Source organism: Musca vetustissima, unplaced genomic scaffold, assembly GCF_032173495.1.
Source record: "Musca vetustissima isolate MV318-11 ecotype Yass unplaced genomic scaffold, APGP_CSIRO_Mvet_v1 utg12485, whole genome shotgun sequence".
Taxonomy (NCBI): domain Eukaryota; kingdom Metazoa; phylum Arthropoda; class Insecta; order Diptera; family Muscidae; genus Musca; species Musca vetustissima.
This window is the reverse complement of record NW_026884043.1, coordinates 66,458-91,301: the sequence shown is the minus strand read 5'-3', so window position 1 is coordinate 91,301 and position 24,844 is coordinate 66,458. Positions and strand designations below refer to the sequence as shown.

The following is a 24,844-nucleotide window of genomic DNA, read 5'->3' as shown; positions in this document are numbered from 1 at the left end:
TTAAGAAGTTGAGAGATTGCCTGAATGCTAAATGCCATTACGGTGGTGGCTGTGGTGCTCGAAGGGTACCCGAAAAAATAAAAGCAACAAGTATTTGTATACTCTACCGAATAAATTGGGGTGTATGTTAAAATTGTGATTCCGTTTGCAACACCTCGATATATTCTTGATGAGAAAAAAATAGTATGTCATTCAAAATTAGGAAAGAGACCGCAATATATCAGATGGATAATTGAAATTTGGCAAATGCGTTGCTATTTCTATTGTTTTCTATTGAAAATAGGATATCGACGCCTCCGAAGAATAGTATGCTAAGGCTGAAAAGTGAGTTTTTCAGCAGAAGCTCTCAAAGTATGGAAGTTTCTTAAATCGTACGTGCCATGCTAAGTACATTTTTGCTTATAACTTTGGTTTGGATTGGCCTATGATTACCTTTTCGTCTTCAAATAATTAACTCGCCTAATTTTAGACATTTTTATACTTTAAATTATATTTTCCAATTGATATAAAGTCCCGCTTCATTTTTGGGTACTTTGATGCTTCTAGCGGCATTTTCAACTGAATGGTGTGGACTTTTTTAAAAAAATATATTTTTTCGAGTATAATCAAGGAGTAATTATACCCTACACAACTATGTTGTCAGGGTATTATAGCTTTGTGCAGCCCCAGAAGTTTGTAACGCCGCGAAATATTGGTCCTAGACCCACCTTTAAGTATACCGATCGTCATATCTCGACTAGCTGAGTCGATCTAGACATGTGTGTCCGTCCGTCCGTCCGTCCGTCTGTCCATTATAATTTGTAAACACGATACAGGCCACAGTTATGGACCAAACTTCACGAAATTTTGCATGTAGGATGGGTTCTGGCCAATGAAGACCCCTATTGTTTTTGGAAAAGATCGGTTAATATTTAGGGGATGAAATGGACCAAAAAATTTATTTTTGTCGGTTTTTCTGGTCGCTCCAGAGGCCGCAATTACGACCCAAACGCCGCGAATTTTTGCATGGAGAAGGGGATCAGGCCAAAGAATAAGCATGCCTGTTTTGATAATGATCGGTTAATATTTAGCGGGTCAAATGGACCCTAACTTTTGTGTGAAAAATGACAAAATTTGTATTCAATAGCGTATATATTTACCACTGAAGGACATAGACCCGAGAAGTTGATAGTATATCCAAGAGGAGTGGTTGACCATTAAATTGATACCAATTATATTGTCGTAGGTACTCGGATGCGGGAGTTACACTTAAATATTTACAGGTGCTTATGTATTCATATATTATTTAGTAACCTATTATCACACTGGAGGGCGGAAATATAGCGATGATCGCTTTGAAATGTTCCATGAGGTTCCAGTTATGGTCAAGGACAACGCCTAAAATGTTAGGTGATGATCAGATAATATTTTTCGGATGAAGTGTACCGAAAACTTAATTATTTGTACTTTTCGAGTCGAAAGCCGAAAATCACAACACAACCCACGGTGAAGGGAATCTGTACAAGTAATTAAAGGTGTTGTACTGATTATTAGTAACATTTGCTGGCCTCTAGTCATTAAAAAGTGTGTAAATATCGCGAAATATTGCCAAATCTCAGAATATAGAACCACAGAAAGTTGGATATTCATGGAAGTTGTGTAGGGTATCGTATGGTCGGCCCCGTCCGACTATACTGCTCCGCTCACTGGTTTTTTTAAATATTTTTTTAAGGACATTCAATTTTAACAACATTTTTTAACAACTATTTTTTTAAGATAGTCAAAACGTGGATTTAAAAAAAAAATCAAGAACAATTATGGAGTGAATTTGTAAAATATTTTTTTTTCAAGGGCAATCAAGGCGTGGATTTTAAAAGAAATTTAAGGATAACCACGCGAGGATTTAAAAAAATATATTTTTTCATGAACCCTTAAAAAGGGTGGATTTAAAAAAGTATATTTTTATAGGATAATCAAGGCCTGGATAAAAAAAAATTAAGGACAATCAAGGCGTAGATTTAAAAAAATATCCCATATCAACATCCAGTTCCGCTGTTGATAGACCTAGGCGAGTATTTTTAAATAAATTGACTATCAGAGCCATATCCGTGGATTTTTTAAATATTTTTTCTAAGAACTAGATATAGATGTGAAAATCCTTTTTTTTCAAGGACTAGATGAAGGGTGGATTTTTTTAAAATAATTTTCTTTCAAGGACTAGATGTAGACGTGGATTTTTTTAAATAATTTTTTTTTCAAGGACTAGATGTAGACGACGATTTTTTTAAATATTTTTTTTCAAGGACTAGATGTAGGCGTAGATTTTTTTAAATATTTTTTCAAGGACTAGATGTAGGCGTAGATTTCTTTAAATAATTTTTTCCCAAGGATTTTTAAATAATTTGTTCCAGGGACTATTAGGGCTTGGATTTTTTAATAATTTTGGATTCTTGAATTCTTCCTTGGAAAGGAAGAAGAAGCAGACCTTGAGCTCGTCTATAAGCAAACTTTTGATCTCATATATCGAAAGACCTTTCAGCTCCTCCAAAAGAAGACCTTTCAGTTCTTTTATAGAAAGACTTTCAGCACTTCTATAAAAATATTATTCAGCTGTTCTATTGGAATGGCCTTGAGATGTTTTAAAGGAAAGGCCTCCTCTTTAGGAATGTCTTTGAGCTCTTCTATAGGAAAGACCATGATCCTCTTGAGTTCGTCTATAGGAAAGGCTTTGATCTCTTCTATATAAAAACCATTAGCTCTTCTGTAAGTAGACCTTTCAACTCTTCTTATAGAAGGTCTCCCCGCTCTTCTATAAGAATAAAGACCATGAGGTCTTCTATAGAAATACCTTTCAACTCTTCCATAGAAATATCTTTCAGTCCTTTCAGCTTTTCTGTAGAAAGCCATTTCAGCTCCTCTATAGAGCGACCTTTCAGCTCTTCTATAGAAAGGCTTTCAGCACTTCTACTGAAAGACCATTCAGCTGTTTTATAGGAAAGACCACTCAGCTTTTCTAGAGGTAAGACCTCGAACTCTTCTATAGAAATATCTTGAACCTTCTACTCTAGAAGGCACTCCCGCTCTTCTATTAGAAGAAAGGCCATGAGGTCTTCTATAGAAATATGTACCTTTAAGAAACACAGAAACACCTTCCAACTCTTCTATAGAAAGTCCTTTCAGCTCTTCTATACACATTTCAGATCTTCTATAGAAAGACCTTTTAGCTCTTTCATAGAAAGATCTTCGGTAGGCAGACTTTGAAAGACCTTTCAGCACTTCTATAGGAAGACCCTTGAGTTCTTCTATAGGAAGAACTTGAGCTCTTCTACAGGCAAACCCTTGAGCACTTCTATAGGAAGTCCCTTGAGCTTTTCGTTGGGAAAGACCTTCAGCTCTTCAGGAACCCTAATAAAGCATGGATTTTTTAAAGAATATTTTTTCAAGGACTCCACATAGTCGTAGATTTTTTTCAAAAACCACAATAAAGCGTGGATTAAAAAAATGTTCATTTCAGCTCTTCTATAGGCAGACTGTGAGATCTTCTATAGGAAAGACCTTGAGATATTCTGTAGAAGAACTTGAGGTTATTTTATATTTTTCTTCTATAACAGACCGTGAGTTCTTCTATAGGAAAGACCTTGAGCTCTTATGTAGAAAAACTTGAGGTCCTTAAAAAAGACAATGTTATTCTTCTATAATAAATCCTTCAATAACAATATTCTGTCAATATAGATCCATGAAGGTCCTCTGCTCTCCTAGTATGTTACGAATATTATTTCTTCTATAATAAGTCCTTCAAACACAATATTGTTTCAATATAGGTCCATGTTTGGACATAGGCTTCTAATATGAAGATACCGTTCAGTTTCGGTACCTTGAAGGTCCTAGCGAAGTCTGTGAATTGGCATTATGTTTTGTCAGCAATTTAACTTCCATAGCTGCTGACTGATTTTAGGTATTGTCAAATGTCTTGCCTGATTTTGTAGCCCTTCATACGAAGGACCCGTACAGTTTCGGTATTTTCAATCGGTATATATATTTTCGAATCTTAGTCTATGAATTGTTATTTCGTTTACTCGAAATATGCAAAACCCTCTTGGCAGGAATTTACCTTGAATATAGCACCCACATGAATTTCAAAGGTCTCGTCACGATTTTAGGTCTTCAACATCTTATCCTTTTTGCTCTCCTTAAGAAGGATATTTTTTCCATAATACGACTCAATAACAAGTATATTCTCTAATATAGCACCCAGTTTCACTATGTTGAATGTTCTACGTGGTCGAATGTCGTAGGTCGAAGAAAAAAACCTGACATCAAATTACAATGTCTAGAAGTCGGAACGTATTTTTTAGTTATTTTTTATGCCCACCTCAAGTTGAAGGGTATAAAAAATTTCGACCTGAACGAATATGTTTTTCGTATAGCTATAAATAGGTAAATATATATCTATATATGGGTTCGTACTCACCTTATACCTCCCACATTTAATATTATGCGATTTTCGCCATCCATTTTGTTGCTGTTGCTGCTGCCGTTTTTGCTGTAATGCTTGTTGCTGTTGTTGTAACAAATTGAATGCACAATTTATCATTCCAATTGAAATTCAAAACGGAGGGAAAAACGTTGTGGATTTTCTTGCTTTAGTTGTTTCGTGTGTTCTACGTTTTCCCCCGTTTTCCACCTTTGTTTGACAAAAGGTGTGTTAGTAGTTAGCTAGCTAAAGGTTGTTGACCGGTTTCTGTTCTATTCTTGTGCTAATGTTCGTGGCAGTTTATATTTCATTTTTTTCACTGATGTTTTGGGTTATTCGTGTTCCTTAGATTAGAAATCTTTTTTTCGGTTGTTATGTGATTTTTTTTTGTTGCTTTTCGATTTCAGTGATAGGCGATTTTCTTGTTGTTTTTGTCGTCGTATACAACTTCTTTGATAAGCTTCTTTGAAAACATCAAGGATAATCTATCGAAGTCCATATATCTTTGTTAGCCATAGCTTCACACACCAAAAAAAATCAAACGAAAGAAAGAAATATAACCCATATCATGTATAAATGTATATATTTGTATATGTATGTGTATGTGAATATACGAATCCTTGTATACTCAAATTAACAGCTCGTTTTTTTCGGTTAAGGTAGGCTTAGTGAATGACATTGTTTACGATACGGATGCTGCAAAACAATGACGACAATAATGATAGTGGTGGTGGTAATGGTGGTGTTGATGGCATTTACGTTTCGCTCTGATGCCTGCCTCGAACCTGCCAGCCAGGCAGCCAGCCAACCAACCAGCCAGTCATTCATCCAACCACCAGTACCACTATTGTTTTTGTTGTGCTTGTGTTTTTGGTATATGTTTTATTCAATAGCATTTGTCATTTTGTTTAAGCTTAGTTCAGTTTGGTTCACTTCACGGTTTGTTGTCGTTGTTGTAGCTGCTGTTGCTTTTGCTGCCTTGTTAAATGGCTTAATTGCACTTAAGTTGCCACTGAATGAATGAGATTAATTAGTTAATACCCGTACTCGTCGTCGCACTCTTCTTAAAAAAAATACGAAACACAACAACGACAATAACTAACGGCAGCGTTAACATTACCCGCCAACAACAAAAGACCGACAACCTAAGGCTAGAGAACCTAGGGCCAACAACATTCATCATCGTTCAACAACAAGAAGCGAGCAACTTTTGCTTTTGTTTGTCGTCGTCGTTTTTTTTTTTTTTTTTTTTTATTCGGTGTTTTTGTTTTATTTCCATCCGTGTGAGAGAATGAAAACAACACGTTTTTAATAATAAAAGGACTTTTAATTTGTTACTCTTATCGTACCGAGAATTGCTCACCATTTATGTGTGTGTGTGGGGGGGGATATATATGAATGTGTTGCTGGTGCTGTGTGTGAGGAAATGCTTTTAGCAATGTCACTTGAAACAGAGATGCCATATTAGAGGTTTTTTATTTACATGTAATTAAAAAAAAAAATGGCAGAATATCTTCAACATCGAACAATGTAATATTAGGTAGGGAAAAAAAAAGAAATTCATAAGGCCTATCGTCGAAAATGTTGATAAAATCGGAGAAATGATAGAAGTTAACCGCCAGATTAGCAGTCGTAACATCGGCCAGGTCTCCTAAAAAGGTCTCCTATGCGAAAACGATCGTGAGGAAAGAGCAGTGAAGCACCTCAAACGGTGGCCAAACCAGGACTAACGGCCAGGAAGGTTCTGCTATGCATTTGGTGGGACTGGAGGGGGATTATTTATTATGAGTTGCTTCCATATGGCCCAACGCTAAATTCTGATATCTACTGTCAACAACTGGACCGTTTGAATATAGCAATTGACCAGAAACGGCCACAATTGGCCAACAGGATAGGTGTCGTGTTCCACCAGGACAACGCTAGGCAACACACCTCTACAGTGACCTCTACAACCACAAACTTTGGGAGCTTGGTTGGGAAATGTTAATGCATCCGCCATACAGTTTTTCTGGCATAGCAAAATTTCTTTAATGATAACAAATTTGTATCTAGGGAGGATTGTGGAAATCGACTACTAGAGTTTTTTGCACATAGAGGGCAGGACTTCTATGAGAGAGGCATTATGAAGTGATCTTTAAAATGGCAACAAATCATACAACAAAACGGTGCATATTTGGTCCAAATTGGACATTCCGAAGCATTTTGAATAATGTCCTATAGATCATATAAAAATAATGGATTTCTTTTTCCCCAACCTAATATTTAGAGACCTTAAAGCAAATAACCTAGGTCCGTTGACTATAAATGTTGGTGAGCTTGCTCTAGGCGGTCACTTATTAGGGGATCTATACGAACACCTATTGGCTATTACATTGACGCAAGATCTCCTGCGAGAAAGCAAATAGTCTGAAGAGCCTGGATGTTGAAATTCAAAACCCATTGCTGTTACAAAAGAAAATGGAGATCAAACTAACTGTAGGGATAATAGCAGGTCACTGCAGGATTATTGGGACATCATTGGAGTGGATTACTGCCTTTTATGTGATATTGAGGAAGAGCCGGAAACAATTGTACATCTAATTTTCACATCTTCATTATCAAAAGACATCGACCGTTTGGTAGATATGATATTGCACAATGTACCAAAGGTCTTCAAGTAAAATCAGCTGTTAAAAAACTGACCATTCGGATCATTTGAGATTTTTTATTAGAAATGTCTGTTACTTCTTGTGATATCTCCTAAAAAAGGTCTCCTGTTTACTCTTCTATAAAAAAAACTTCTAGTTTATAGTTTCCAAACCTCTTCAAGAAGATTTTCCTGATATTTTGATCTTAGGCTATAAATCGTAGTTATATTTTATTAGAAATATTTAAGCCCATATTCGATAAGAAAAATAAAAATGTGTTACGAAAAAGTATCCAGGTTTCTATAAACATAATTGTTGGAGCTTTAGCCTTTTTTATTTTCTAAAAGTCGATATCCTGGAATTTACTTGGAAGGAACGCTTTGGGTCTCGAATAATAATAATAATAATAATAATCACTGAATTTTCAAAGAAATAGTTCATCCTCAAAGGAATACCGTTTTGTCTGATGAAAGCGTTTTACTAACGAAGATTCGGTAAGGGTGAAAATGAATATCGAACTATTAACTTTGAGAATCATATCAAAAACCTTATGAACGACATTTTTGTAGGTAAAAAAAATCTCGTTTAGTGGTATTTAGTTTGTGATTCATGAAAATAATCAAAACCTATAGTGAATTTGTCATCTTCACATACTTGACAAGGGTTTTTGCCTCCATTAAGAATTGAACCCCCAACATTTCAGTAAAGGTTCATATCTTAAAGGACCTAGCAACACTTTTTTTGATTTGCGCGTCAGTCTCATATTCTCAATAGTAGATAAGTTTGTAGAACCCATTTTGATGATATCTATCATATCCGAGATTTTTTCTTATATAAAAATATTAATGAAAATATTATTGTAAATGAGCAGACTGTCTCATCATTTTAGAAAATTCAATTTTAAGACTAACAGTCATTTGTAAGTATGCACATCGGATTGGTTTATACGTCGCATTCTATTCGACATAGTTTTCATATTGTGGTACGGTCAACGTTAGTATTTTTCGGGATCGTACATACGAAACTATTATATTTACGATGTTCTAAGAAAATTAAATACCAATTTACGGCAACTCAGGTTGAAACTTTAACATGCTAATGAACATATTAGTAGCATTTCTTGGAAATTGAATTTGAAGTGACTATAAGTATGTGTTCCTATAACATTTTCATATAACATGATTCTATGAAAATAAAAAATAATAATAGAAGCCCTTTCGAAGATCCTGTGGTCTAATGGTATAAAATTCTGACTCTTAAACTATCTTCTGGCTTACATTTTATTATATTAGCCTGAAAGTAGTCCCTAAGATGACCTATATAAGACAAATAATACTACCAGAACCCCGTATGGAATTCTATCAGCTCTTATAGATATATTTTAATTTAATAAAATAATCAAGGTATCTTATATTGTAATTTTAAGAAGTTAGGGCAACATTCCTGTAATTTTTAAATGTTGAATCTCATTAGGTAAGGAATCTCCCTACAAATATTACACATATTTATCTGTTTCATATAATGAATTTCAGTCGCATTTTACGTCACAGCTCGTAAGTAGTATTCAAGATCCTAGCCCGATTTGTCTAGCCTTGAGGGCATGCAGTTTAGTAGTTAGTTTTCTCATGGTAGGAATTTAACATTGAATAACCCTCTCATGAAGGTCCCGATCGATATTAGGTATTTTGATAAACGACATTTTTACATGTTTTTTTTTTTTTTGTAGAATTATTCTTTAATTACTACCACAATTATAACCAGTGAGCGGAGCAGTATAGTTTGACGAGCCGATTATATTACACCCTACACAACTAGCACAGAGCGCTCAGTTTCTGTGGATCTATATTCCGAACCTGGGTAACATGTCAAAAGTTCCTCTGCAAAATCATTTGAGCCGCTAAATATTGTCCTTAATTATTATGACAGCTATTCGAATTATTTGGGCATGGTTGTCTATTTAAAAGTCCACGACTCCTCTTGAAAATAATATGAATTTCTCAGGCCTTCTTCAGGCTTATTTATGTACTATACTATGCAATTTTTGCCACTTTTCTACACAAATCCTGAATTTGTTTAACCCGCTAAATATTTACTGATCTTAATCATGCTTTTTCTTTGACCAGATTCCTTTTACCCATGTAAAATTCCGTGAGATTCGGGTCATAATTGCGGCTTCTGAAGCGACCATAAATACAGACAAAAAAGTTTGGCCTGAACCAGTCCTTAATTTCGCGATGATTGATCCATAACTGTGGCCTGTAACGTGTTTACAAATTATAATGGACGGACAGACACACATGTCTAGATCGTCTCACCTAGTCTCACCTAGTGGGTCTTGAACCAATATTTCGCGGTGATACACAATCTTGGTGCCACACAAAGCTAGAAAATCTAAAACATCAAAGGATAAATTTATAAGGACTGTAAAGACCCTGTTCTTTAGGGTCAATTATGGATTTCATCAAAGAATATTTGCTGTAACTCATAACGAGTAAAAGTTTTTCTATGCCAGTTTAAATTTTCAATCGTCAGAGTGCAGGAATTTCCTGATCCCCATTATAAAAATTATTGGCATCTCTTCACTTAGTTAGGAGACAATAAACGAACCAGAAAAAAAACACACAGGACACTCACACACAGACATGGAACACATGGCAAATGTTATTATATATTTTCGCTCTCATTATCTATAGCCTGGTTGTTGTAGTGAAAAATAAAATACAAAAATAATAGAATATATAGAACGTGGTAGGTTGGGGACCAAGAGAAAGGGTTGAGTTTGAGTTGTTGGCATTATTGTTTGACTTTTTTTCTATGGGGATTATTTCTCATTTCCGGAACATCATAATGTATGCAGGAACACACTCACACACATCCACACACATGTACGATGCCTTGATGTGTGTGTCGTTGTGTGCATATGTACGTGAGCGTAAAGAGTTCCTAGTTCTATTTTTTGATTTTTTGTGTGTGTGTGTGTGTGTTTGTCCTTCTGGACTAAGTGAGTAAGTGTGAACATAGTGCTGTTCGTGTTGTTGTTGCTGGTGTGGTTGCTGTTCGTGTTGTGCGTGCTTTGTGGAGTAGAGCAAAACTGTTAATTGGTTAGCAACATGTTAATAAAATGTCTAGCTAATAAAATAAGGAAACCGTGGCAGACGAGGATAACAGACGTCTGTCTAGTCATTGGGTATTAGATTATTGACAGGAAACCAACAACGATAGCAGCAACAACAAGGAAAAACAACCCCACCATATTTATTGATATCCCCCCCTTCGGCGACGTCAGTCAGCAATAGTTGGTTGGTGTTATTGTAACTTGAAGTTTTGTTTGTTTTTGTTTTTCGTTTTTTGTTATTTTTGTGTGTGAATTGAACCATATGTGTAACAACAAAGCACAGAGAGGGAGAGTGAGAGCGAAAAGGATAGTGAAGTGCAATGAAAGTGACTGCTATTGACTTATTAATGTGGGGGGGTTCAGCAGAGATTCAAAAATTGATGGAATGCTGTTGGACACATGCGATTGACGGGTCTGACGTTCTTTGGTTTCGCCTGTTCGTTCGTGGTTGTCGTTTTTTTTCTTGCTTTTGTTTGCATGTTGTCTAAGTCAACAGGAGGACATACAAACAAAACAAAAAAGGTTGAGATATTGACACCAAGTGTTGGTCCAAACAACACTTACCCCATTGGACGTCAGCTCGCACACACACACATACATATATACACACAGTTATAGCATTGACATCAAACAAACATTTACATTGTAAAAACTTTGTGGTTGTATGCTTAACTTCTGCACGTTCACACACACACACACATAGAGGCCCATAAATTGCACTATACCCGCTTGACAAAATCACCATTCAATTTCACGACAACGCAGGACCTATGATAACGACTGAGACATGGTTAGGCGACAATATTTCATGTTTTATATTATTACTTACAAACACACGCACACACATACACACACTCTCACTCGCCCATTAACTAACTCACTCGGCGTTCACTCACTCACTTACTCACGTACCCAGTTATCTATTAACAGAGGAGCAATGGTCGTTCGGTCGCTCGGTGTCTATATGCTTTGTGTGCTTTTCATGGGCCATACTCCGCTTCCATCGAAATGTGCAGAATGGAAACCAAACCACCGTATCCAAATAAAAACCGAACCGAAAATAACAGCGGCCAACCAACAAAAAAAACTCCCAAAACGATTTTTCTGTTCTCGCAAAAGTAATTAAATTAAATTCAAAAAAATTTCTTTTTCGACTTTTTGGTTTTGCTCTTTTTTTGTCGACTTTACTTTTTTATTTTATTTGTTGTTATGCTCCTGGGGGAAGCAGTTGTGGCATCTGGCCATAACACATCTTATATTTGTCCGTATTAGTTACTTTAATGGCCCACTTTTTGTAAGTTATGCCCATTAAGATTTTTTTATGTTATTATTTAATGTTCTTTTTTTCTTGCAAAACTCTTTTTTGTTGCTGTTGTGCTAAATGCTCTTTTTTGTTGATTACTATCACTTAAGACCACACATTTTCGTTCGAGAGTCTTTTGTTGTTGCGAACGCGTCCGTCAGTTTTTCTGCTCGGCGTAACAGACAGCAGCAAGCCCCACGAAAGACTGATGGCCAAACAAATATTTGGAATACATTGAAGTAGCATCCAACATCAACATCCAGCATCAGTTCTTAGAGCTTTTGACCAAAAATTAAATAGCTTTAAAGCTTTTTGATACAAAATTCGTATTCTACATAGAAACATTTGTTGATTCATGGTGAATACAATAATTCACCAGATTTAACGGTTTCTTTTGAAATCGAAATCACATTTGGCAGTAAATAAAGAATATCATTATCAATTCATACAAGTCAAAGGCAACCAACCCATTTTAATATTTAGTTTCAGTGAAATATTAAATTAATGTTATAATTTACATATTTTTAAAATTCATTCCCATTTGCCTACAACTCAAATGGAAACCAAGCAAATTATTTGTCATGTAACGTCAATTAACTATCGGCCTCTGTGTGACAGTGCGTTACGTTGAGTAATAATCACACTCTACAGTAATAATCACACTTTACACTGTTGATGCAGTGTAAGCAAGGCACGTGTATCAGCTGTTTGTGCAAACGTTATCATTTGAAATAAAAATCATTTAAGAAATATATATCGATTAAAAAACTGTATTAAAAATTTTGACCCCGAGAATGGGGGGGTCCCCTTAAGTGAGTGCAATGCGCAGTATATTTATTAACACATTTTGTATTTATAATATATTCGGTATTAGTTATTATTTTGGTAGAACTGATTTAAACACTTCACGCACGTTTCGTGTTTTGTTTCACAGTAAAACATCTTCAGTTTGGTCTGTAATTTAACCATGAAACGTCTTACAAACGAACAAACCTGGCAAATCCGAGAATTTTTACTATCAAATCCCATTTTTGGCTTTATAGGTACAGTAATAAGCAAACTTATTGATTTGGAGTGAAGTCCAGCCAGAAGTAATGCAAAACCTACCAATGCATCCAGAAAAAGTTTGGTGAGATGTATTGGCTGATGACATCATTGGAATGTATTTTTTCATTAAATGCCGTCAATCGTAACGTAACTGGAAAAGATAAACGCTACCGTGAGATGAAATCCAAATTTGGACTATGGTTTTACCTTTACACTGAATTTAATATTAGAATCTGAAAAGAAGAAATCCATTAGGACGGTCGTCGAAAATGTCGATAAAATCAGCGAAACAATCGAAGTTGACCGGCATGTTAGCAGTTGTAACATCGCCCAGAAGCTAAAAATCTACCATAAAACTGATTTAAACCATTTACATAAAGCTGGAATCAAAAAAAAAGCTCGATATTTGGGTGTCATACCAATAGAATGTGAAAAAATAGGATGAATCGAATTTCCATCTGCGAAGCCTTTGTAAAACGGAATGAGATATACCCATTTCATAAACGGATGGTGACTGGATATGAGAAATGGCTCACATACGATAACCTTGGACGAAAACGATCTTGGTCAAAGAGCGGTGAAGTACCTCAAACGGTGGCAAAACCAGGACTAACGGCCTGTAAGTTCGGCTATGTATTTGGTGGGACTGGAAGCGAATTATTTATTATGAGTTGCTTCCATATAGCAAAACGCTAAATTCTGATCTCTACTGTCAACAACTGGACCGTTTGAAGATAGCAATTGACCAGAAATTGACCAATGGGAGAGGTGTCGTGTTCCATCAGGACAACACTAGGCCACACACATCTACACCATCTGACTCGCCAGAAACTTCGGGACCTTGGTTGGGAAATTTTAATGCATTCGCCATACAGTCCGGACTTTGCACAAAGCGATTATCATATTTTTCTTGCATTGTAAAATTTTTTTTAATGATATAAATTGGTATCTAGGGGATTGTAAAAATCTCTACTAGAGTTTTTTTTCCAAATAAAAAAAGGACTTTTATGAGAGGCAGATGCCAAAAAATCATGCAACAAAACGGTGCATATTTGGTCCAAATCGGACATTCCGAACATGCTATAGTCCTATAGTTCATATAAAAATAAAGGATTCTTTTTCCCCAACCTAATACATATATACATATTCTCAGTTCGATTGAAATATTTTGTAACTGATTTAATGGAAGAAGTTCATTATGTTCAATTGTTTTTTACAGTGATTGTGTTAAATGATATACATTTCATTCATAGACATCACAAATGCATTAATTTATTAAAAAAATATAAGCATAAACGTTCGAAAATTAAAAAAATTCAGATCAAAACTCAAGAGGACTGGAATCCGTGTAAAGATCTTATAAAAATGTACCGAAGAGACGTAACAACAAATATGCAATTGAAAAATAAATGTTATTCAATAAAAATATATAAGCCTTATGTAATATATTGGGAGAATGTGTGATTTACACTCAAAGGAACTGTTTATTGTTTTTATTTAATAAAAAGTAAAAAAAGTCACTTCTCAGAAGCGACGTGCTATTTTTTATGATACTTTTTGTGATACCTTTTGAGCTTTTTTTTAGCGGTCACGCTGGACACCAGTGCAATAGACGTTGTGTTATGAACTAATCGATTAATAATATCACGGGCGTTATTACACTATTTGATAAATGCAATCACGTGATCCGATAACATTTTGAATTACAATCCGAATAATTGTAACCACAATTAAATGAAACATTTTTTATTGGAATGTTTTGGTACAAAACAACCTTTGAATATCAACTCATTGAGGAGCAAAATTCACCCCGGCAAAATTTCATAACATCTGCATGTTGTAATAGTAACATTTAACCATATAATTACATGCAGAGCTCTTTAGAATTATAAGTTTATCTGCCAGATATTAAATTAAAGGCTAACATACCACTTTCGTATCCTGGTTACTATTCCGGATCATGTCTTTCCGAAGTCAACATATTCCTTGACAAGATTCCCTTCGCCGTGTAATATTTGGTCATGTTGGAGTCATAATTGTGAAACGACCAGAAAAATCAACATAAATACTTTGGTACATTCGACTCCCTAATTGTATTAAACAAACACTATTAAAAACTGTAGGTTCCAGAACGGAATTTACTAGAAACACTTTATGACAACAGGTTCATAACAGTGAGCTGTAGTTTGATTAGAAAATAGACAAACGGATGGATAAACATGTCTAGATCTACTCCCAAATTCGATATATAACAGTTGGTAGGCCTAGGACAAATATTTTTGACGATACAAATTCTTGGGACCACACCAACCTATAATTCCTCGCAAAGTAGTCATCATAGTTTGTTAAATTCATGTCATCAGAGTTTGTTTCGCGTTTTTTTTTTTTTTTTTTTTTTTTTTTTTGAAAAAAAATTTGGATTACCTATTGATCTAAATGGAAAAATAAATTATCTTTCTCCTGATTATAGTTAGAATCTATGACTAATTACTTTTCATTCAGTTTTAATTTTTTCTAAAAATTTTGTTTTTTTGATACTTTTTTCAATGAACTGTCACTTGCCACATGATTATACTTTAATTAGAACCGAATGAAAAAATATGTATTGAATTAAATAGAGAACAAATTATCTTCCACCTACATGTATAAAGCCCGTTCAGATGTTTACTTTTCATTTTATCATTTTCACCTCGTCTGAATAATTTAGAAATTTTTATATATATATATATTTTTTTTCATTCTGCCAAAGTCAATTTTTTTGATAAATTCTCTCATTTTTAGGAATGGTCCCATCGTTCGCTGTATGGAGGGAAGTGCCAAGTTACAACTACAAACTTTCTATCAAGAGTAGGGGAGACTGGGGCACCTTCGGCATCGGGGCACCTTCGGCAATCGCGTTTTCGATATGAAGCTCTCATCGTACATCACTAGTTTCGATACATTGGCATCTAATATCGAAATAAATAACTGACACAAATTTTGAAACTTCTAGCTAATAAGCTTATGTAGATACATAGGTTTTTGTATTTTTATAGATGTTTCTGTAATATTTCAATTCCATTTCGTAAGTATTTCGTGATAAAACTTTTAAATTTTTTAAGACAATATTATTAAAAAGTGGTTAACTACGATGTGTATTATTATAGAAATATTTAAAAATATAATTTTTTACAAAACTGATCGAAAAAAAGTGAAAAAAACTATAAAAAGTACATTCGGGGTACATTCGGCATTTTAAAGTGGGGCTCATTCGGCCATATACAGATTGTGCAATATTATTTCCTTAAAATATTTTTGAGTTTGTCTTTAAAACTAATCCTTTAATGTGGCTCGAAATTGCATATATAAGATCAAACGTGATTTTATTGACGAAAATGCGATAGAAACCCCCTATTTCTGATGGTGTGTGCGACCTTGAGATGTAAACGTCCGCCGCTAGAAAACATAGCCCTAAAATTCAAACATTGTGTGACGTATTAAAACCAAATAGAGCCTTTAGAGGATCAGAATTTCAACCAGACTGATAGCGATGACAATTATGCGGCTATGACTATGGTGCCGAATGTGCCCCATCAAATGCCGAAGCTACTGTATTTTTTAATTAATACTATTTTTTTATATCTTTTTGGTACTATTTTTTATAATTAAGTGTCAGAGGACAATAATCAGCCATAAAGTTGTTATATATGTTGAATAAGTACTGAGATATAGAGCTCTAAAAAAAAAGTGCCGAACTTTCTATCAAGAGTATATACCTTATTTGGAAAACCAGTAAGAATATTTTCCTATCGAAGTCATTTTCTTTTAACACTTTTTTAATTACGAGAACAGAACAATACTGTCAGACCCAGCAGCAATATCTCATTTAAATACGCACTTTATGATGTGGATTTACGAAATTAAGGTTATTTATATTATTATTTCTTATTTTCAACGAAAAACTAAAATAAATTCTATTAATTTAATAGAAATGAAGTGCTTGTTTTGATAAGCAAATTTAATATGTTGCCACTCCGCCAAACACATAACATCGATAGCACAACTATCGCTGTTATCGAAAACGTCATCGGTTTGTTTTTTTTTTGCAAATCTAGTCTACCGGCTGCAAAGTTTTTTTTCTGTGCAAATTATTCAAGAGATTGGCTGGCAGGCAACAAGTTATATTTTTATTAGACGAAAGTTTTAGTTTTTGTTGTAATTTTATTTTGTTAATTAATCTATATTTTAGTTAATATATCTATTTAAATAACAAACTTCCTAGCCAACACTTGTTTGGTCTAAAAGAACGAAACGAGAAAAAAAAATAAATCAGTGATTCCAATCAAAAAATGTCGGCTACACGTATTCTTGGTGCAGTGGGACAACTGTCGCGGAGGCAATTCATGCAAAACAGATGCAATCGTTGTAAGTAAAACCAAGTGGATCAGAGACTAATTAATTTGTTGGGTTATTAATAATTCCAATCGATTTTTAAAAGAGCTTTATTATTTTGTTTGAGTGTTTGAATATTTGTTTTAATTTGCAAACAATTTGACAATGACGGCAGTCCACAAACTGGACTTTGAACTTTGTACCATAATAGCTGGTATGGCAGTCAGTCACACATATAAACATTGATATGTATGTATGAGCGTGTGTATATTTAATCACCGTTGTCATTATTATCAGTATTATTTTTTTGGGACTAGTTGCGATTTTGTTGTTACATTTTCGGAAAAGGGGTCCAAAGTATTGCAATTTTGAAGTGTTTTACGTATTTGGGTTAATCATAAGTTTTGTTTTATAGTTGTTGGCCGATTTTGAAAACGAATGATAAGATTTACAATTATGTTTTAAAAATGTGCAAACATTTTTTTCTTTGTTTGTCGAAATTATATATGTATGAATTGGCCAGTGTTTATGCAATAAACAAATTGTTTGGAAATTAAAACAAAACATTATAAACAATTAAAATTTTAATGTCCCTTAATTTAATAATGACTATTAATTTATTTTTTTAGTTGCCATCCAAAACATTAGGATGATGTCTGCCGCCGCCATCCAAACGAAAAATCTTCGCACCAAGGTTGTTGATGGTGTCCTCGTGGTAACATTGGATACCCCCAATGCCAAAGTCAATTCTTTGGGTGAAACCCTAAGCCAAGAATTCGAGCAGGTCTTGAAGGAATTGGAAACCAATGCCCAAGTTAATTCTGCCGTTTTAATATCCGCCAAGCCTGGTTGTTTTGTAGCCGGTGCTGATATTGGTATGCTGGAGAAATGCCAAACAGCTGCTGAAGCCACAAAAATCTCTCAAGAGGCCCAATGGATGTTTGAACGTATGGAAAAAAGTCGTAAACCCATTGTGGCTGCCATTAATGGTGTCTGCTTGGGTGGTGGTTTGGAGTTGGCTTTGGCCTGCCATTATCGCATTGCCACTAAGGATAAGAAAACCAAATTGGGTTTGCCCGAGGTTATGTTGGGTCTTTTGCCCGGTGGTGGTGGTACTGTACGTTTGCCAAAATTGGCTGGTGTTCCCACGGCCTTGGATTTGGAATTGACTGGTAAACAATTGCCTGCTGAGCGTGCCAAACGTGCCGGTATTGTTGATTTGCTAGTTAGCCCATTGGGTCCCGGTTTGGGCCCAGCTGATCAACAGACCATTCAATATTTGGAAAAGGTAGCTGTTCAGGTGGCCAACGATATTGTTAGCGGTAAAATAAAGGTGAGTCATAAAATAAATTCTGATTAAATTTGAAGGTAATGAATTTTGGATGCAAAGGATTCCGTATAGCTTTGGAATGTGTAAAAATTTTGAAAAGATACAAAACCCCATTTCAAAACATACGATGAAATGGAAAATGAAAGCACAAAATTGCATATAGAATAAATTTGGAGAAGGGTAGGCCTTGGACTGCATAAAAATCAACGCATAGAATAGTCTCCCATGTAGACTGCATTCCAGATCTAAAATATGCCTAAGAACTTGTTGAATATGAAAAATCCTGGACCCCCATATGTTCTGATAACAAGGAAATAGGCCAAACCTAAAAATTAAGAGCGTTTTCGGGAGTTTGGAACTTCGATCAAAACAAGACATTTAAAAAATATTTTTTGAAAAAAAAATTCTTTGAAGGACTACCAAATCGTGGTATTTTTGAAGAACCAATAATCTTTTAGGAGGTATCAAAACGTGAATTTAAAAAATCTATGGACTATCAATGCGTGGATTAAAAAAAAAAAAAATAAAAACTATTAAAGCGTGATTTTTAAAAAAATATATTTTTTAAGAATTCAAAGCGAGGATTTAAAAACAAATGCAAACTCAAAGGCCTTCATATGGAAGACCAAAAGGGGCTCCCTTTAAAAAAAATACCAACCAAAATGACTTCCTTGAGGCGACCAAATGGACTTCTCTTAGAAGGCCAAAAAGTTATTATTTTAGAAGATCTAAAGGTCTTCTTTTACAAGACCTTAATGTCTTATTTTAAAATACCAAAGTGAATACCCAGCCAGTAGAATAACAAAATTAAGACTTCATATAGAATACTAAAATCACTTAATAATTAAGGACCCAAAGTTCTTCCTGTATGATAAACAAATTTCTTAAAAAAATATTGTCTCTTTATACTAATTTCTTGTTACTCTAATTTCCTTTCATCATCATTATTTTTCTTTTTCAGATCAACCGCGAAAAGAGTGGCCTGGTCAACAAACTAACCGCCATGGTTATGGACACCGATTTTGTTAAGAACAAAATTTTCGATACTGCCCGTAAACAGGTTATGAAAATGACCAACGGCCTCTACCCAGCTCCATTGAAAATTCTCGAAGTTATTCGCACCGGTGTGGACAAAGGATCTGAGGCTGGTTATGCCGCTGAACGTGAAGGTTTCGGTTATCTATCGGCCACTCCTGAATCCAAGGGCCTGATTGCCTTGTTCCGTGGTCAAACTGAATGTAAAAAGAATCGTTTTGGTAAACCCGAAAAAGAAGTCAAGACATTGGGTGTTTTGGGTGCTGGCCTTATGGGTGCCGGTATTGTTCAAGTTACCGTCGATAAGGGTGTTAAGGTGGTAATGAAAGATGCCACTGAAGCTGGTTTGTCGCGTGGTATTGGCCAAGTGCAAAAGGGTTTGGAGACGGCTGTTAAACGTAAACGTATCTCGGGTTTGGAACGCGATAAGACTTTGTCCAATTTGTTACCCACATTGGATTATAATGAATTCAAAAATGCCGATATGGTTATTGAGGCTGTCTTCGAGGATATTAAGATTAAGCACCGTGTCATCCAAGAATTGGAGGCTGTGGTGCCCAAACATTGTGTTATTGCCACAAATACCAGTGCCATTCCTATTACCAAAATTGCTGCTGGTAGTTCAAGGCCTGAAAAGGTTGTGGGTATGCACTACTTCTCACCCGTTGATAAAATGCAATTGTTGGAAATTATAACCCACCCCGGTACCTCACAAGACACCATTGCCTCGGCTGTTGCCATGGGTTTGAAACAGGGTAAGGTGGTGATTACTGTTGGTGATGGTCCTGGTTTCTATACTACACGCATCTTGGCCACTATGTTGTCCGAGGCTATTCGGTAAGTAGTTAAAGTATAGCGTTGAAAAAAAAGTATTTTAATGGAATATATTTTGTTTGTAGTCTCTTGCAAGAAGGTGTTGACCCCAAGGAATTGGATGCTCTCTCCAAGAAATTCGGTTTCCCCGTGGGCGCTGCCACCTTGGCCGATGAAGTTGGTATTGATGTTGGCTCCCACATTGCTGTTGACTTGTCGAAATCCTTTGGCGAACGCTTCAGCGGTGGCAACTTGCAGGTTATGCAAGACATGGTCTTGGCTGGTTTCCTTGGACGTAAATCAGGCAAAGGCATTTTCATGTATGACAGCCAAACCAAGGGCAGCCGTCCCGTCAACATTGAAGCCTTGGAGATTTTGAAACAAAAGTATGCTTTGGCTTCCAAGGGTGCCAACACTCCCGAAGATATGACCTTGCGTATGGTTTCACGTTTCGTAAATGAGGCTGTTCTCTGTTTGGAAGAGAAGATTTTGCACAACCCATTGGAGGGTGATGTTGGTGCCGTTTTCGGTCTTGGCTTCCCACCATTCAGCGGTGGCCCATTCCGTTGGGTTGATCACTTCACTGCCACCAAATTGGTTGACAAAATGAATTCGTATGCTGACCTCTATGGAGCTCCCTTCAAGCCAGCTCAAACATTGGTCGATATGGCCAAGGATCCATCCAAGAAATTCTATCCTCAAAATACTTCGAAATTGTAAACTAAACAAAAAAAATTAGACTAGGTTACTTAATTGCTAAGTTAAAAGAAAGTCACGTCATGCCTTGTGCTGCAGTGTTTTGAACACTTAAGTATTTATTCAAAGCTCCGCTTCTATCCTCTCTCCCAACTGCAGACAATTTCTCCAAGTGCCTAGCATTTGAATGGAAACTGTTGGCGGTTGTTGCATTTAAATCCTTCTATTGTTTTTGTATTATAAATGCCAAAATTATCGAAAAAATATATTTTTTTTTTAAAATCCACTCATTCGTAAAAATAATTTTCTTTTAATGTTCTCTTTTCATTATTATGTTTTATTTTTGTTTTCACACATCTTTTAGACTGAAATCATAATAATCGTTACAATAATGATAATAATAATATTTAATAATAGTATAATAATAAAAATAACAACAAATTTTCTTTGATAATGCATTACAACACACATCGATTGTGTAGCAGTAGTATAGGTGTACGTGGGGCGTATGATTGGTTGTTGTTGTCATCTCTTGAGCAACATAGTTCCTTTTTGTATAATTTCTATTACAATTATTTTTAAAAATTTAGACTAAATTTTATTTGATTAGATTAAGAATTGACAGGCTGACCCCGCCCGCCTATCAGACCCACGGCCCGCCGGCCCACCTTATTTGTGCCAATCTCCTCGTGAGGAATTTCGCCGCGATTTGCTACTCGCATTGGGTGTGGTTTGACTAGTCACATTATTGTTACTTGTGTTGTTAATGTTGGCATTATTTGTACTACTTCGTTCCAAGGGATATCGTTCCACCACATCATCGATTAGCTCTAGGATACCAATTTTTAATTTACGCTTTTGATGTGGCGTCAATGCCGCAATATCCGGCAATATGCTACGAAAGAATTCCATATCGGCCTGTTCCCCCGCATACATATGCAGCTGCGCCGTGGTTGTGGCCTCACTGGCATGGCACTCGGTTTTGATGCGTTTTGGTTCGTGCAAAAAATCATGATGAGATGAATCTCGACGAATATTTGCATTCACATAGTCGTGGACCACTCCATCGGGTGTTCGCAACTCCGATAGCTGGACATCAGGTATAAAATTTTGCATTGTATTGGCGCTGGCTGTATCGCTGAGAGGTGGTGAGTTGGGATTTTGTTGCATATGTAGATTGGCTGTTATGGCCGGATCAAAAGCATCAATGGTCTCTTCATCTTCATTATCGGAGAGAGAATGTTTCACCTCCAGCCCATGATGTTCTTTGTAGTTTAGTTGTTGTGGTGGCACCATTACCTGCAGGGTGGTTGAAATGGAATTGTTTTGTTGTTGTTGCTGCTGTTGTTGCAATTGTTGTTGTTGCTGGGAATATTGATAAAGTGTGGCGAGGCTACTATTGCCATCGAGCGAATTTCTGGTGGTCTTTAGGAAAGGCAATAGAAATGCCATGTGTTCGGTTAGATAATAGGGTTTGTGTTGAGGATCATTACCGCTTTGCTGTTTGATGTAGCGGGAGAGACAGGCTCGTAAATTACGCCAGCGTTCTTTACAGTGAATGACTGAAATGAAGGGGGAGGGGAAATGATTAGAAAGGTGTTAAATAAACGGTATACTAATATGAAGAAGGGAAAGGGATATCCAAGTGTCTTTTATCATATGGAGAACCGAACAATCTTCCATCAAACAGAAGAGCAAAGGTCTTCTGCCGTATAGCGTATTTTAATATATAGAAGACTCAAGGGTCTTTTATCCAATAGAAGACCAATTGATCTTCTATCATATAGAAGACCAAAGGGTCTTCTATCACAAAGAAGACCAAAGGGTCATCTATACTATAGAAGAACAAAGGGTCATCTATAATATAGAAGACCAAAGGGTCTTCTACCCCATAGAAGACCAAGGGGTCTTTTATCCCATGGAAGACCAAAGGGACTTCTTTTATTCAATCCTATAGAAGACCAACGGATCTTCTATCATACAGAAGACCAAAGGGTCTTCTATCACAAAGAAGACCAAAGGGTCATCTATACTATATCATCTATACTATCATACAGAGGACCAAAGAGTATTCTATCATATAGAAGACCAAAGGGTCTCCTATAATATAGAAGACCAAAGGGTCTTCTATCCTATAGAAGACCAAAGGGTCTTCTATCGTATAGAAGACCAAAGGGTCCTCTATCGCATAGAAGACCAAAGGGTCCTCTATCGCATAGAAGACCAAAGGGTCTTCTATCCCAGAGAAGACCAAAGGATCTTCTACAGAATAGAATACCAAAGGGCCTTCTATCATTTAGAAGACCAAATTACTTCTCCAAATATCCTCCTCTTCTGAAGGCAATTCTATATCGTTTTTCTCTCTTCCCCTTCTCTTTTCCCTTAACACTTACCACTCTCTTTGGTCTCCAATGATATTTGATACCATGCCTTCTCCTGATTATCACGATTACGATATTCCGGAACTTTTTTGTCATACAAACACTTATGATTACGAACAAGGTTCACAAAGCGAATATTAAAATCTTCATCGGTTTGCATGGTCCGAGTGAAATTTCCCGGTGTCAGTGAGGGTGCTGGATGATTGAGTATGGGAGTAATGGTGACAGCCCTCTGTGGCAGAATATTGGGCGGAGTAGTGATGGTTATTTCATTTTTGGCCGTTGTGGTTGCTGCTGCTGTTACCGATGATGTTGTGGCAGCCAGTGTTGTTGATTGTGGCATGCTGTTGCAATTTGTGTTCTCCTTGTTGTTAGTGTTGTTACTGCTGGGTGTTTTATTATCCGCAGTGTTGTTGTTGGTTGTAGAAACAACGTTGTTGTTGGTGGTGATGGTGTTGTTGTTACTGCTGGTGTTGGTATTATTGCTGTCGGCGGTGACTGTTGCTGCTTTGGTTGTGCTGTTGCTGTTACTACTACTATTAGAGGCTGCAGGAACCGATGTTGTAGTGGTCATTGTTATTTCAAAATAATCCACAAAAGTTTTACTTTTTTTATTATATTTTTTCTTTACTGTCTACCACTCAAGAATTTCAAATCTCGTATCTCTGTTTCTTTTTTTTTATTTTTTTCACAAATGTTTGTTGACTCTGGTGCTGGGGCCAGCCTTCCTAATGGCGGGCAATATGTTAGTTAGAGAGTTTCTTTGTAGCTGCTAACTTGCTTTGGCGATTGTGTAACAAAATAACTGAAATAACAAAAACAACAAAATATGAAGAAAAAACAACATTTTTTTTAGTTACTGTCTGTCAGCGGACAAAAGCCTGGCAGCAGCAACAACAAAAAACAACGACAGCGAGCTGGTTCATTTAATACATTTATTTTAACATAATTCAAAACAAACAACAAGTTTGTGTTTACTTGTCTTTGTCGTCACCGTCGTTCATATCTCGTGGATCTATTCACAATGTAGGGTCGGATGTGTGTATCTATGTGTGTTTGCTTGTCCGCGCTTTTCTAACAACATTTTTTTCTAGTGTTGTTGTTTCTCACTGACAACAACAACAACAACAATGTACAAAACAACTGGAGCCTAGCCATTCTTGTACACCTGTCGTCGTCTCTGTTGTGTTTCTCAGAAAAGCTCTGTTGTTTGTTTTAATTCGCTCAAAACTAGTGAGAGAGAGAAAGTGTCAATTGTATGCTGTTGCCTGAATTAAGCTGAGGTAAATAGACAGCATTGCAGAGATGGGAGTGGTGAATTGAATGGAAATATGAATTTTAAAGAAATATTAGTTTGGGGAAAAACTAATAAAAATTCATTATTTTTTGGGCAGACGGCTGTACTGATAGAAATTTTTGGTGTTAAAGATGCACCTCGCAGCGGTCGTCTAAAAAGGTCGACAAAATCGGAGAGATTATCGAAGTTGACCGGCATTGGCAGTCGTAACATCGCCTAGGAGCTAAAATCTACCATAAATGTTTTAAACCATTTACAAAAAAATAATGGATTTCTTTTTCCCCAGCCGACAACGGTATGTTCCCCGGATACCTCTGAAATTTTTAACTACCCATTGACAGCCAGTCAAATAATACGATTAAATGTCATAATAAAA

The 24,844-nt window shown here is 36.0% G+C and overlaps 3 protein-coding genes across 3 annotated transcripts in view; 1 reads left to right on the top strand and 2 right to left on the bottom strand.

Moving 5' to 3' along the window:
* LOC133331034 (potassium voltage-gated channel protein Shaw) overlaps positions 1–4,625 on the bottom strand; it is a 59,750-nt gene extending 55,125 nt beyond the window's left edge. Inside the window, exon 1 of the mRNA XM_061539436.1 lies at positions 4,451–4,625. Within this exon, the coding sequence (XP_061395420.1) occupies positions 4,451–4,494 (44 nt within the window). The 5' untranslated portion in view covers positions 4,495–4,625. The remainder of the gene's footprint in view (positions 1–4,450) is intronic.
* Positions 4,626–17,555: 12,930 nt separating this feature from the next.
* On the top strand, positions 17,556–20,814 carry LOC133331037 (trifunctional enzyme subunit alpha, mitochondrial). Its single transcript, XM_061539440.1, has 3 exons — positions 17,556–18,249; positions 19,208–20,118; positions 20,181–20,814. The coding sequence occupies exons 1-3, from the start codon at positions 17,566–17,568 to the stop codon at positions 20,812–20,814; spliced, it is 2,229 nt and encodes a 742-aa protein (XP_061395424.1). The 5' UTR covers positions 17,556–17,565.
* Positions 20,815–21,459: 645 nt separating this feature from the next.
* Positions 21,460–23,394, bottom strand: LOC133331033 (J domain-containing protein DDB_G0295729). The gene is made up of 2 exons (XM_061539435.1): positions 23,184–23,394; positions 21,460–22,352 (listed from the first exon to the last, which is right to left on the bottom strand). The coding sequence occupies exons 1-2, from the start codon at positions 23,329–23,331 to the stop codon at positions 21,460–21,462; spliced, it is 1,041 nt and encodes a 346-aa protein (XP_061395419.1). The 5' UTR covers positions 23,332–23,394.
* Between the last annotated feature and the right edge of the window lie 1,450 nt (positions 23,395–24,844).